Genomic DNA, 15,942 nt, shown 5'->3' on the forward strand with positions numbered 1-15,942 from the left:
TAAGCATTTCACCAGGTGTTCGAGTAATCTAAGACTTGTTTTACTTTCCTAAAATATGATTGCCAGCTTGTTAAAGGTTACATTAGGAGAGACATTTCATGGTACTTACGTGATGATTGGGTCCGGACTACAAGATTCATTCGACAAAAGCATCTCAGTTGTATGTTAATCTCTGGCCATGCCTGGGAAGGTCTGTCAGCAACCTGCGGATGGTTGGGTGTTACCCCTGGGCTCTGTCTGGTTTCCTCTCGCCATAATGCTGGCTGCTGTCATAAAAGTAAAATAATCTTGAGTATGGCGTAAATCACCAATCAAATAAATAAATCTGTTGTACGTGGGAAGGCCTGTCAGCGACCTGCATATTTACTTGAGTACAGCATAAAACACCAATAAAATAAGTAAATAAAGCCCCTGGCCTCAGCTGATTGGATGTTGACAAATGAGGTTGATGATGTGGCTGCAGTATTGCTGAATTGGGGTTACGCCATTAGAATTGGATGGAATTCATCTTTTTGCTGCTTTTGCCATGACGCTTAAGTCTGGGTAATTGTCAGATTCTGTTTGGTTTCTGAAAAAAGTAAGTTAAACCTGAATAATTTCTAATGTTAATTTGGAGGTTAGAAATAACATTATATTGAGGCATATACGTTTATGAGGATTCATGCTTCTGTACATTTGAACAAGTTACTCTATTTTTTTTTTTTTTTTTTTTTGTCTCTGAAAGTTTGAAGGCTTAGACCAGGCTTGTTTGACACCCAGCTTTACCCTGGCTCTGTTGTGTGGCATATGGGAGCTGAATGCCCTTCCCCAGGGGCTGGAGGCAAATTCCCCTTCCACGATGTTGGAGAATAATCCCTGTCCCCTGATAACTCAGGTGTGGACAAACCCCTGCATATTCCATCAGCTTCCCCGAGTCCCTCTCTGGACTGTGACAGGGGCGATAAACCCATGCAGGGGACAATCAGTGCTTATTGAAATACTGTAATTGTCCTAAACATAGTCTTGGCAAATTGCATAAAACATTCGCTTTTATTTGCCAGAAACCTCCCAGGTTTACCTCCCATGCAAACCTGAAAACCTTAAGGATTAGTTTGAACTTTCAGGATCAGGCAAAAAAAGTAACTTTACTTTTAAAGGTGGAGAAAACATAACAACTGCATAAAGTTGAGATGAAAGAGTCCGAAAAGCTCGTTGTAAATGTGGTCTTCGATGTTTGTTTTGATTTTTCTTTAAAAAGAAAAAAGTCACTTGAAAATTATTTTTGTATGGTGGGTGTTTGTGACCACATTTTGGTACATATAGTATTTGTGTAACAATGTCATAAATGGTGATTTAACACGTTTAATAAATATATTGGCACTAGAATTTGGTCATTTCACTAAAGAAAGTGTTAAACCTTAATTTGGGTCATATTTATATTTTTAATATATTCATAAATATTATCATAATTCAGATTAAATGCGTATGTGTGGATATAAATAACAAATTCACATTCAAATGTATTAGACATGCAACGCATCGTTATTTTGAACATCATAATGCAAAGACGAAAAGTTGGTCCTAAATAATCACCGCACAAAAAATATACCCTTTCTCCTTGAAAAAAAAAATTAAAAACCAAATTTGCAAATAAGTACAGACACTCTTTCAGCTGAGTTTGGCGTCATTTTTATGTTTTCTTTTAAGGTGAAATACAGTGTATCCCTCTGTAAACTGTGTCACAATGTGGAATTTATTGCAGGGTGTGTGATTGGGTAAAGCTTCCACTGTGGTTCAGATCTCAGACTGGCAGTGCATTTTTACTTATCAGCATTGGGTTCTACATGACGGCTTTATTATCGTCAGATTTTTACCAGAATCTAAATGGATTCTCATAGATTCGCTTTACAGGAATCCGTTAGAATCTTGGTCAGATATACAACCCCGAGCAGTTGGTTCAGGCAAAGGTTTTGATGCATGTAAAATCTATGTTAATAACTTTATTGATGCGTAATGATCACACCTTCCTTGCCTAAAGCAGGGTTAAGGTGGTTAGGAAATTGAGAACATTGTTTCGTTTTGAAACTTATTTTTTTGACTTCACAGTAGTCTGCTTGCATTCTTGTTTTTGTCTGCAGGAGTTGTGATGAGAATCAGATTCCTGTCAATATTAAAACCCAATATATTATTATTATTAATATTATTATTATTGTTATTTTGTTATTTTTTTATTTTTTTAGCATTGTTGTGATCACAAAATTGATGAAGTCACATCTTTGGTAACATTTAGTATGAAATAAAAAAATGTTGTGTTCAAAAAAAAAAAATTGAAGAAAAAAACAAAAAACATTGGACCAAAAATTAATCTTAGAGAGAAGAAAAGGTTAAAATCAGTTCTTAAATTTTTTATGCTTAGGCGTATCAAATATGGTCGACTGGTGTGAGTTCAAATCCAGGTCGTGCTAGTTTCCTGTCTGGGAAGGTCTGCGAGCAACTTGCAGATGGCTTACCTATAAACCTACTATAATGCTGTCCGCTATTGTATGAGTGAGATATTCTTGTACAGTAAAAACACCAATCAAATAAGTAAAATGTGATAAATGTGTGGCCTGCAGGTGTACACACTGTCGACGCACCCATACGGATGTCGTGTGATCCAGCGGATCCTGGAGCACTGCATGACGGATCAGACAACACCTATTCTGGAGGAGCTTCATGACCAGGTGGACCGCCTGGTGCAGGACCAATATGGCAACTACGTGGTGCAGCATGTCCTGGAACATGGCCGGCCCGAAGACAAGAGTAAGATCATCAACATGATCCGTGGCAAAGTCCTTCTGCTCAGTCAGCACAAATTTGCCAGGTAGGTGTGCTCCACTATGTTCACATGCCCCAGTGTGTAGGGCCCAGCAGGCTCCACCAAATTGGAAATGTCGTATTATAAACACTGTGGTGATTTTTCTTTAGGTTTGCTTTAGGTTTTCATATTGATTACTCCCCTGATTATTTTGTCACTACCACCCAAAAACCCAGATGACTGGCATCGATAGTACAGTTGGTAGATCATCTGCTCAGGGAGAGGTAGATCCAGGGTCAATCCTGGGTCGAGTCACACCCAAGACCTTAAAAGAGGCAGCTGTAACTCTCTCGCTTGGTGTTCAGGATCAAGGGGATAGTGCGACAACTGGTTGGCCCGTATCAGTGTAATGGCTCGGGCGGGGCGGCTTACTTGCCTTCGGTAAGGCGTCTCAGTGAAGCAGCACTAGATAAAAGAGAGGTGGAAATTCGTCCTGCAACAAGGAGGCACATTGTATGCACGCTAAGGATTCCTTCGTCATTATATGACTGAAAAATTGTTAAGTGCGATGTTAAACCCCAAGCATTCACTCACCCAAAAGTCAGATCCAAAGGAGCACATTTATTCCTATTACGTTCCTCTAGTGATTGCGTTTTGGCCTAATGGTTAGAGCGACCTCCTCAAAGTCGGTACTTGCTGCTGCCTTGCTTGATGCTCAGCACTGAGGGGTTAGAGCAAAGAAACTGAACTGGTTGGCCTGATGTCAGTAAATTGTGTCTGTGGGTGTCAGGTCTGGTGTCTTCAGCATGATGCATCAGTGTCGACAGCACGTTATTGTCCTGGACTTGCCCCTGGATTCGCCCTGTCACAAGAAGACACAATATATGTACATACACCTAATGACGTCTCGTCGTCAAATAAAAATTGTGAAGTACTACATCAATCCCCAAGCCATGCCTACATGCTTTCTTCTGGTAGTACCATTACTTTCTGCTTTTTTTCAAAAGTGTATCTTCATTCAGACTTCTTTCCTACTAGGCCTACCTCTGTTACCTTCACTTAGGAAGTCATCTCTTTCACACTAGTGTTTATTTCTCTTTCTGTTTGCCAACAGCATTTAGGGAAAAGTTTCGCATAGGGGTTTGGATGAAATTGTGAGCATACTGTAGGTTGTGTTAAGTTTTGGTAGTGATCTTGGAGCAAAAATTTATTTTATAAGCGATTCTCACTATAGATAGATGGGACAAAAGAATGAAGTACTGTCCTTTTTTGTGTAGTGCGGTCCTTTGTACATTTAGCTGTGGCGGAGATTTGCTCTCTCATGCCTTCTAGTTTTAAAAGTTTAGATGATTATTTTAAGTGTGAAATTTATACAACTGAATTACAGTTCATTATATGCACGAACTTCTTTTATTTGGGCAACTAGTGTATTTGGCCGAAAATCATGCACATTGTCTTGTGACTGACATCTTACAAGTAAAACAACCCAGAGAACTTTTTATTAGGATATATTATTTGTGTTTCAGTAATGTGGTGGAGAAGTGTGTTTCGCATTCCTCGCGGTCAGAGAAGGCCATGTTGATAGAGGAAGTGTGCTCTGTAAATGATGGGTAAGTACTCTCGACTAGCTGGGCAAGATAACAACATGACTTTTTTCTGATGTATAACTGGTCTTGTCAAACAGATGATCAAATTCCATGCTTGTTTACCTTTGTACTTACATGTCAGTTTAAAAAAAAAACACCCTTGATGTTGAAAATCGCTTCACTTGCAAAAGTATTGTGGTCAATCATGTTTGTACATCACATGTGGGGAAGTGAGTCAGTAATTTGCCAAAGGTCAGTGGTATACCTTAGGGTTATCTATTCCCATAAAACTGACTGCCATCCTACAAGTGAAAGTTCAGGAGTATAGCATGGGTGCAAAGCAACAATCGAACCGAAAGAGAGAAAATGTAGACTGAGTTTTTGCCATTCCTTGTTTTTATCAGTGCCTTGTACACAATGATGAAGGACCAGTTTGCTAACTACGTGGTTCAGAAGATGATTGACGTAGCAGAGCCCCCACAGAGGAAGATTCTCATGCACAAGATCCGTCCCCATGTGGCCACACTGCGCAAGTACACCTACGGCAAGCATATCCTGACCAAGCTGGAGAAATTCCTGCTGAAGAACAACCCTGATTTGGGCCCCATTGGCATGCCGCCAAATGGGGCCCTTCCCTGAGACCAGGGCCCTACCTATAGACCCCTAACTGCTACCCCAGACAAGAGAAACTCGGGGCATCTTTTTGGATTGATGAAAGTCAAAGCAGCAGTACTGTTAGGATTGCCACAATGTAATGTCTGACAGACAGTACTTGTCCTTTTGTTTTCTCTTTTTATTCTTTCTTTGTTTACCATGTATAACCAAATTGAATGGTGGAAAAAGTTTCCCTGCGTATCGTCATGGTACATGTTGTTGTTGACTTAACTTTGTCTCTAATCGACAAGAAAAGTAAGACGCTCATATTGAATCTTGAGACCAATTTTGTAACCTGGTGTTCAATTTTTTTGTCGCCGAAGGATCCTAGGAAATAATTTGCATGAAACATTTTTTGAGGATTTGCTGTGCCTGGTTATATCTGGCAGTCGTAAAAAAGTTGACGTTTTTAAGTTAGGCGTTGTCGTTTTTTTGTTGTCTGTTGTTGTTTCTTCAGGAAATCTGAAGCATTCTGGGTAACTTTTTTCGTGTCTGCTGCGGTGTTCTTTGGGCTTTGTAATGCTTTTGTAGAGGTGACTATTTTTGTAAGTGTTATAATCTTTGTATAGTCAAGGTCGCTGCTAGGGGAACTACCTGCTTTTTGTGTGACTTGTAAAATGTCTTTGCTACATGTAGATTAAATACACTGTTATGTGAGATTGTAGGAAATCTTAAAAGAAAATTTTTCGCATTTAGGTCAAATTTTTAAGGCCTAAATTTTTTTTTTTTACTGAGATTGTATTTTAGTTGTATTTTTTGTGCAAGAAGCATGTAAATTCTAAGGTCTGTATTAAAGGTTTGCTCGAGCAATTTGGCCCACCAATTGATCGGTGGTGGTAAACCATCTTGATATGATCTTTGTACTATAAAATAGCGGAAGTAGTATTTTTTGAAGTTGGCTCTCCTTAGCAGCTTACACTCTCAGGCTGGATATGGGTGGTTGCTATAAACTTGTGGCCATATGTTTGGCGTTCCCTCCCCTGCTTGGAATCGGTCACCAGGGGGAGCCAATGCTGTACAGCTGTAAATATGTCCAATGAAGTAAATAGTAGGCTCCGTGAGAGATTCACCCTCATTTTTTTTCTACTGTACAGAATCACACCTGACCTTTTGTTGTGTACAGATGACCTTTAGCCTTTCACCTCATATGAAAATAGCTCATCAGCAGAATTCTCATGCCAAAATCGAAATTACTCTATTGGAAATAACTCAACCTACCCCCCCAATTCTGTCTTTACTTTTGAAAGGTAGATCTTAGGTGGGCTGCAATTAAAGTGCTATTGTATAGATAAGCCCTGCATTCAAAGGCCTAAGAAATAATCCCTTACATCTGTTATCCTCGTGCGAGTGTACCTACTAAGTTTCCCACAAGATATCTCTCTGGGAGTACTAATTATATATAAATACAAAACAGTTTACCTCCCCCTTAAGACGAATTTTTACTTAAATGAGTGTTGCTACACCTGCTTCATACCTACATAAGTTATTTGATCTCTTTGTGAAAACATATACAGTCATTGGGATAGATATTAAGATTGGTAATCGCTACGGATTGTAAGAAGTGGGCCAGAAGAAAATTGATGTCGGGTTGTTTCGTTGGTGCATGGAGGGCAAGTCTGCATCTAGTGCAATTTCCTTTGTCATGTTTTTGGTGCAAGTTCAGTGAAAAAAAAAAGTGAAGCAAAACTTTTTTTTCTTCGACGCACCCGATAGAAAACCCAGCCTCTTCACATTCGGCTCTTCATTGGTTTAAGTGTCTACTATTTATGGTCAAATAATCCAACTCAGCCAATTTCCAGCCAACTGTTGAAATACTTGCGTGTGAATATTTGTACAGTCCGAGTCATTTTTGTACCCAAAACAAATTGCATGTAGTGTAAGTTAATGAATTTAAGGAGTCTCATCTCCCGTTAGCAACCTGTAAAGTTTTTTGCACTGTGTATAAGATTGTAAAGTGCTCGTCCGAACCGCCCTTCACACCCCTACATCTTGGGGCCCCTTGTATCATAACTGTATCTGAGGACTTTTTTTTGTTGTTTTTTTTTTTTTAGTTACGTTCTAAGAATTGGGACAGTATTTGTAAAAAAACGAAACATTTTTGGTGCTAAGTTTTGTTAACTCGGACCGACCCGTTATAAAGACAAGACTCTTTGTTTTAAGTGTCTGGTCGGATCTTGCTGATGATGATGATGATGATGATGATAATGTGTATACAAATGTAGAAAGTTGTTACAAAACATCCAGTCAAAACATTTAACGCACACCAAAGCAATGGCCGTGTTGGGCAAAGGGAAGGCGGCGATGGACATGGCATAACCAGGCCGCCATTTTCTTTCTTTCTTCAAACTTTACACAGGACATGAAGAGTGTCATCATCTTCGGTGAAGTTTTGTCGGAAGTGTGCATTTCTTTGTAAAATAATCTGGCCTAGTGGTTTCCGATTAAGGGATTACAAAGCACTTACATGGGAAGTCATATTTGTTTCTTTCTTATTTTATTTTAGAAAATGGGTCACTTTTGACATGTGTACATAGATGGATATGTCACTGATGTGTTTGTTCATCACGCCACCATCACTTCCCCCTGACCAGCTTTTTTACATTGAAATCATTTGGGGGAAACCTTGTCATCTGTGGTTGTCTCCCCTTGCACACATGTCCGCCATTGCTTTTGTTGTGCAGTCGTCAAGAGCTTTAAGGAAATCTTCCATCCGCATTGTAAAAATTCTGTTTTATATGTTGTACATTTACCGTAGGAATGAGTCTGTGGAATGAGCGGCGTAAATTCCAGTTTTTGCCTTGATTCGCTTGGTTCGGTCATGGCCATATGTAAAGCAACTGTCGCCAGCCTAAGAGTCAATTCGTGTAGCCGACATGTAAAGTTTATCACGGCATTTTCATTTGTAGATTTCTCCATTGAGTTACCTCCCCTTCCACCTTTCGCAAATCACACGAGGGATACAGCTGTAAGCAAAATATTTTCTTTTCCTGTGTGGGTGGTTTTTGTGTATAACAGGTCGCATTTGAATTTTCGTCTTTCAAACAAGGCGCGATACATACATCGTAAAATTATTTAGTGTAAAAAGTTTCTCCGAATGCTTTTGTAAAAAGAAAGAACTATCACTTGAATTATTTTTTTGTTGTATAAAAGAAGTCCATATATTTTCACTGACCCTTTCTTTGTACAAAAAAGTGACGTATTCGAATGAAAACCGAGATAGATTATTCTTCCACTCTATTCCTCACCTTGTCCCCTCTCACTGGTCATCCCCACGCCCAAAACCCGAAAAGATTTTCTCGAATAATCTGCATTTCTTGTAAATGTTTTCTTGTACATAAGTATTTCAATAGCCTGTGGATGTGGGCGAAATTCTGCGTAGGAAACCGGTACTCGGGGCGCCGTCGCCACCTTTTAATATCACTGAAAGCTCTGCCTATTCCAATACTGCTAAAGTTAACATAACCGTTTGGTCCCCGCGGATCGTCCTGATCAGCAAATCTGTTCAGTCTGTGCATTGCAGTTAATTCCACTTAATTTTGCCCGAAACTAATTTTTCTCTCTAGGATGATAGCTGCAGAATGTAAAGTTACATATTACATGTATACACACAGGTCGTGCCTTTCACATTCGAATTTAGTTTCGTTCTGCATCAGCCTCCCACATATGAGATTACTGCTCTACAAGTCACATAACACTTGTATTGCAGTTTCTAACCTGTGAAAGTTTTGTTTTTATCTTATAAACGTGTATAGTGCTTAACAAATGCTTGCTGTCTGAAACACCTCGCCTCCCATCCGTTCACTTCAAACTTGGAGTCTATAGAATTCTTGCTTTATATTCACGTAGCGTGCTTGTGTAAACTTGTATATTTGTTTGTCCATTGTTGTTTCTGTGACAACGGAGACGCTATTCTCTCAAGAACTGCAATTGTTCACATTTGTAAAAGAATCGTGAAATTTGTATATGTTTGCCAATACGCTTTGCACATACATGTATAGACACTACAAACCGCCGAACATTTGGAGATGGGATTAGCTGTTTTCGTATGAAAATAGCTTCGATTTCAGTCTCTGTCCAATCCTATTTATGTATAAAAACTATGAAATTAGTTATTGCATTTTTCAAAATCGGAGGAATATAATTTTTTTTTATTATGGGGTCAGTGTGAGCTGATTATTCTCTTCATAAAATTTACATTTGTGTTTTTTTGTTTTTCTTTTTGTTTGTGGAGACCTTTTCCCGTTACCATGGTTATCGAATGCTTGAAATCACAGGCATTCTGTCTAATTCATAAAGTGTTGAGTTCTGCTAATTTGTGAGAATGACAAACCATACAGGGGCTGGAAATCCTAGCCGTTTACTCTGCCAATGAATTTCGTATTTTCCCTGTATAGTTTTATAGTTGAAATTTTTAGTTAGATTGGTGTGGGTAACTACGTTCTGACGTCCTTCACTGACCCGCATCTCTTCTCTTTTTGGACACCAAAAGGTGATTGGTTTGTTTTCAACCAAGGAGGCAGGCTTTGTGATTAAAACCCACTGGCCAGCGAGTTGTCCTCTCTGTCTAGTGTATTCTGGCATGTCCTACGAGGGTTGTCGGTAGTTCCACTTCACTGGTGGCGACATCCACAGCATTTACTTATATCCTAGAGGGCTAGAATTTTTTGTACTTTGTATGGTATATATTCACCGAAGTATTATTCCTATTGCGTACACTGTGTATATTGGTTAATAATCATTCATTGTAAATGTACCTGGTTCGAGAAAGTGCCGTATTTAAGAGGAAAAAAAAAAACAACAACAAACGCTAGAAACGTTTAACTGACATTGTCAATATTTTATTACATATTCCCATCAATTTTTGTACAGTGTCCGTTTAAGACAGGTGTTTGCTCGCTTATGGGTTGAAATCCAAACGCAATCAGCATGAGATTTGGCTGGAAAGCAGTAAACATTATTCTGATTTGTAATGATCTGAGATATAGTGGAGTGATGTACTGATTTGAGAACAATCTGTTCGCCTTCTGTCGATCAGTGTCAAGGACAATCTCCGCGCTGGGTCGGGGTTTGTCCGGGGTGATCGTCTTGGCAACGGCAAAGTTTTTTTGCACCCAGTTGTAGATCTACAGTGTACAATTTGTAATTTTTTGAAAAACGTTTGTGGATTTTTGTAGCTTTTTGTTAAATGTACAGAATGTATAAAACGAAACATGAAAAACTCGTGTCAGCCAGTGTACTAAGCCATGTTTATTAGTTAATAAAGTTCTTCTATGGTACGCTTAAAAGACTCGTGTAACTGTGTTGTTGGTTACCTTTAAGTCATTTCAGTGTTCCTGCAGCGCATGCGCCGCCTGCTACGATCGGCTTGCGTCAATTTCCGCAAAATCACGTACATATTTCTGTAAGCTCATTCTGGCTTGCTCTCCGGCAGTACGTGGGGAGGTCTGTCAGCAACATGGTCGTGGGTTTCCCAGGGCTCTGTCCGGTTTCTTCCCACCATAATGCTGGCCGCCGTCCTTTAAGTGAAATCGTCTTCAGTACGGCGTAAAACACCAATCAATAAAACAAATCGTACATATTTCTTGTGCGGCTATGGAAAAGTTAATGCAAGATATTGTCACTGAACACTGATTGACTCTGCCGACTGCGGCATTCTCCAGGATGTAAAGAAGCGCATGAGCGGAGACCAATTTACCAATCGGAATTTACTAACGTCCTCGCTCTTGAACAACGGATCGTCATTGGTGTACGTGGAACTTTCTAACGGTTCCACTACCAGACCATCTTCTGGAATCCAGAAAGGTTTTACATCTGCGTTGTTTTAACCTCAGGCAACCCACAGGTAAAAGATTTGAACCACACAGGATCCTCGTTGGCTATAGATATATTCGTTGAAGTCTTGTTACCGTCACAGCATGTCTGACCACGAACAATGAGGCCCAAATCCAGGTCTGGATGGTCCGTCCAGGCCCCACGATCACGTATTTGTGGTAGGCTTGGTATTTATTTATTGATTTGATTGGTGTTTTACGCCGTACTCGAAAATATTTCACTTATACTACGGCGGCCAGCATTATGATAGGAGGAAACCTGGCAGAGCCCGGAGATAAACCCCATGACCACCTGCATGGGTCATTACGCTGTCCCTAGCGCGCGAACCAACTGAGCCACGGAGGCCCCCTTATATATTTTGAGGTGTAGGCCTTCAGGATAAAGTCTGGTCAGGTGTGTTTGTATGGGTGTGTCAAATATACGAGGAAGTCTCATAGTTTTGCGAGTTTTTTTTAAGGGAAAAAGGGATCGCGAGTGTTGATGCACACCGCATATAGGATCCACTGGTGGAGCTTGTCCAGTGGTGGAAGTGATGTAAAGCGAGTGTAGAGAGGGGCGCATGCGCTATATAAGCAGTACGAAAGCGATTGTTTTTAACTGACTCTTTGACAGAGATTACTGTCCAATAACCATGCGGTCGTGTGTTCAAATCCCGCTACCACCTGGCCGATTGTTTATCTCGACCTTTTTCTGGTCAGTCTTGGCGAAGTGCAATTAATTGTTTCCTTCGGTCCATTTACAACATCCAGTAACATGGCTGTGGATAAGGCCAACAAGCTACATGCGCAGTTCGGTCCCAGATTTGTCTCCTAACTGAAGAGTGAATGGCACTGTATGAACAGTACTGCATGGCTCACGTGTATTTTTGTTTGTTGCTACAGTATAAATCACCGGCCCCGATAGCGTCTTTTCAGAAGAGCACAGAACTAACAGATGTTAACGGTCTGTGGTGGGGGAAAAGTGGAAAGTTTTAGAAAGTGAAAGCTAAAAGCTGTGTGTACAGACCGCTTAGAGGCCGTATAACTGTATGCAGTCCTAGTTTATTTGATTGATGTTTTACGTCGTACTCAATATTTCACTGATAAGACGGCGACCAGCATTGTGATGGGAGGACTCCGGGCAGAGCCCACGGGAAACCCACGACTATCCGCAGGTTTGCCCCACACCTTCCAACGTACGGCCGGAGAGGAAGCCAGCATGAGCTGGACTTGAACTAACAGTGACCGTATTAATAAGAGGCTCCTGGGGCATTGCGTCGCATCGGCACGCTAACCCCGGAGGCCGCGTTGGCTAGGCTATGTAGCACTGTCAGCGGTCACTTTCTATGTAAAATGAGTTAATCTCATTCAACGCTACTTGTGCTAAATCGACACATTCCCTGTTATCGGTTTCATCAGCAGACAAGCATATGGCTAAAAAAAAACAGGCGAAAACACTTGCTTTTACATTTTTATATAATATATATATAGCAAGCCATTCGTTAATCAACATATTTTTGTGTTGTCTTTTTGGGGTACATTTTTTTTAAACAATATGATTACCATCTCAGCAAATTTGTGTCATATGTCTAGTGCAGTGAAAAAATAAATTAACTATGTCTAAGTAGGCATAAACAATAGGCTTGTCACGTGACCCGTGTCATTATACTGTATTAAATCGTACCAGCTTACCTTGTAGGCGGTGCTAAAAGCAATTCATATGTATTTTTAAATGATGTCAGGTACGGCAATATAGAAATATTTGCCCCGCGGTTTTACTGTAACTCTTCCTCAGATGAGTTATCTAATTTCTGCGTTGTGTGTTGGGAGGCCTTGGCTGGTTTCACAATGGCCTGAGATCAGGCCTGTCTAATTCTGCATAATCTTGTACATTGGGAGGCCTCATACTGGTTTCACTGTGGCTTTACCTCAGAAGGTTTGCTAACTCCGCGTAATCTTGTACATTGGGAGGCCTCGTACTGGTTCCACTGTGGCTTTACCTCAGATGGTCTGCCAACTCTGCGTCATCTTGTACATTGCTAGGCCCTCGTACTGGTTCCACTGTGGCTTTACCTCAGATGGTCTGCCAACTCTGCGTCATCTTGTACATTGCTAGGCCCTCGTACTGGTTCCACTGTGGCTTTAGCTCAGAAGGTTTGCTAACTCCGCGTAATCTTGTACATTGGGAGGCCTCGTACTGGTTGCACTGTGGCTTTAGCTCAGAAGGTTTGCTAACTCCGCGTAATCTTGTACATTGGGAGGCCTCGTACTGGTTCCACTGTGGCTTTAGCTCAGAAGGTTTGCTAACTCCGCGTAATCTTGTACATTCGGATGCCTCGTACTGGTTCCACTGTGGCTTTAGCTCAGAAGGTTTGCTAACTCCGCGTAATCTTGTACACTGGGAGGCCTCGTACTGGTTCCACTGTGGCTTTAGCTCAGAAGGTTTGCTAACTCCGCGTAATCTTGTACATTGGGAGGTCTCGTACTGGTTCCACTGTGGCTTTAGCTCAGAAGGTTTGCTAACTCCGCGTAATCTTGTACATTGGGAGGCCTCGTACTGGTCCCACTGTGGCTTTAGCTCAGAAGGTCTGCCAACTCTGCGTAATCTTGTACATTGGGATGCCTCGTACTGGTTTCACTGTGGCTTTAGCTCAGATGGTCTGCCAACTCCGCGTAATCTTGTACATTGGGAGGTCTCGTACTGGTTCCACTGTGGCTTTAGCTCAGATGGTCTGCTAACTCCGCGTAATCTTGTACATTGGGAGGCCTCGTACTGGTTCCACTGTGGCTTTACCTCAGATGGTCTGCTAACTCCGCGTAATCTTGTACATTCGGAGGCCTCGTACTGGTTCCACTGTGGCTTTAGCTCAGAAGGTCTGCTAACTCCGCGTAATCTTGTACATTGGGAGGTCTCGTACTGGTTCCACTGTGGCTTTAGCTCAGAAGGTTTGCTAACTCCGCGTAATCTTGTACACTGGGAGGCCTCGTACTGGTTCCACTGTGGCTTTAGTTCAGGTCTGTCTCATTCTACGTAATCTTGTACTCTGGTAGGCCTCGTACTGGTTCCATCCGCCCCGATTGTAGAGCGTCCGCTTTGGAATCGGTAGATCCTTGATCGAGTCACACCTAAGACTTTAAAAGAGAAAGTTGTAACTTCCTCGCTTGGCGTTCAGCATGAAGGGGATAATGCAACGACTGGTTGAGCCGTATAAGTATGATGGCGCGGTCGGGGCGGCTTACTTGCCTTCGGTAAGGCGTCTCAGTGAAGCAGCACTTGATGAAAGAGCAGTGGAAATCCATCCTGCAACAAGGAATCACATTACATGCACTCTAAGGATTCCTTCGTCGTCATATGACTGAAAAATTGTTAAGTATGACGTTAAACCCCAAGCACTCACTCACGATATAAATTTCTCCTCTTCTATGCTGCACCTAACTAAAATATATCAGAATTTTGTCTCTGTTGGATAGAACTGAAAACGTTTTGCCAAGTACTATTACTCCACCTCCATGAAGGCTACCAAGGTAACAAAATGCTATGACATCGCATCCAGCAACCGTTGCTCAATAAATGGTAGTCATGCTAGGTTGATGTTTGGATATGTTGAAGAGAAAACTGCAAACTTTATGTGGTTGTATAGCATGGTACCACACGGAAGTAAGGGAATATATATTTTTGAGGTTTATTTATTTATTTGCTTTGGTGTTGTACGCCACACTCAAGAATATCTCACTGATGCGACGGCGACCAGCTTTATGGTGGGAGGAAACTTTGAAATTTGAGTTGACAAATTTACTACACACATAGTAAGGAAAACCAATGCTCTCGTGCAACGAGTAGGCATCGGGTGGATTCAGTCGATGTTCGTGAGGGCTTAAATAAGGGAAGACGCTCGAACGTTTGCGCAGTGTTACATTATGTGCAGGTCTATACGGCACAATGTGGAAAGTTCGTCACAAAAAGCAGCAATTTGCCATCCACATGCATAGAAACATACATTCAAAACATACACTTATTTATTTCCTTCCCCTCCCCCCCCCCCCCCCACACACAATGTGGAAAGTTCGTCACAAAAAGCAGCAATTTGCCACCCACATCCATAGAAACATACATTCAAAACATACACTTATTTATTTCCTTCCCCTCCCCCCCCCCACACACACAGTTTACCGACATGAGAACAGGAATCCTAGTTATCGCTGGTGTGACAGTCATTTTCAGCTATATGAAGTAAGACAAATTTATGAACCATAGAATTGACTTGGCACTGCTAGTCGATGATCACTGAGAGTGGAAACTCAAAAAAAAAAACTCCCCCCAATCACAAGAACTGGACAATACTCCTCTGTCGTATCTTAATACTGAAGGATCATTTTTAAAAAAAAACTTGCGATCCGGTTTCTGTTGTGTTGCCGACGTACAGGTAGACCGCCAAATACACGCGGGCAAACCATGAACAGTTAACTTCTCGTCCCTGGCTTGGTGTTGGGCATTAGATTTATTTATTTATTTGATTGGTGTTTTACTCAAGAATATTTCACTTATACGGTCAGCCAGCACTTGAACTCACAGCGATCCTGTTGTTGAGAGAATCCTGGGTCATTGCGCCACGCTGGCACGCCAACCACTTGAATGTCAGGAGGTTTGTCTTGTATTTGACGAGGTAGAGATAACTTTACCTGGATGTCAGGAGGTTTGTCGGGTAATTGACGATGTGGTGACAACTTTACCTGGATATCGGGAATTTTGTCGGATACTTGACGAGGTGGTGACAACTTTACGTGGATTTATTTATTTATTTTATTTGATTGGTGTTTTACGGCGTTGTCAAAATATTTAACTTATATGACGACGGCCAGCATTATGATGGGAGGAAATCCACGACCATCGGCAGGTTGCCGGAAGACCTCCTCACGTACGGCGAGGAAGCCAGCATGAGCTGGACTTGAACTCACAGCGACCATTGGTGAGAGGCTCCTGGGTCATTACACTGCGCTAACCGACTGAGCCCCAGCAACTTTACTTGGATGTCGGGACGTTTGTCGTGTACTTGACGAGGCAGTGACGAATTTACCTTGGTTGTGTGTACTTGCATGACGAGGTGATGAAGACTAC

General features: G+C 41.4%; 1 protein-coding gene and 1 non-coding gene across 2 annotated transcripts in view; both read left to right on the forward strand.

Moving 5' to 3' along the window:
• The window catches only part of LOC135464205 (pumilio homolog 2-like), a 60,415-nt gene extending 50,125 nt beyond the window's left edge, over nucleotides 1–10,290 (forward strand). The window contains exons 18-20 of the mRNA XM_064741709.1: nucleotides 2,595–2,842; nucleotides 4,303–4,386; nucleotides 4,767–10,290. Of these exons, the coding sequence (XP_064597779.1) occupies nucleotides 2,595–2,842; nucleotides 4,303–4,386; nucleotides 4,767–5,001 (567 nt within the window). The 3' untranslated portion in view covers nucleotides 5,002–10,290. The remainder of the gene's footprint in view (nucleotides 1–2,594; nucleotides 2,843–4,302; nucleotides 4,387–4,766) is intronic.
• Nucleotides 744–963, forward strand: LOC135464241 (small nucleolar RNA SNORA73 family). Its single transcript, XR_010443649.1, has one exon. It is a non-coding gene; the product is annotated as a small nucleolar RNA SNORA73 family (small nucleolar RNA).
• Nucleotides 10,291–15,942: the final 5,652 nt, after the last annotated feature.

Source organism: Liolophura sinensis, chromosome 3, assembly GCF_032854445.1.
Source record: "Liolophura sinensis isolate JHLJ2023 chromosome 3, CUHK_Ljap_v2, whole genome shotgun sequence".
Taxonomy (NCBI): domain Eukaryota; kingdom Metazoa; phylum Mollusca; class Polyplacophora; order Chitonida; family Chitonidae; genus Liolophura; species Liolophura sinensis.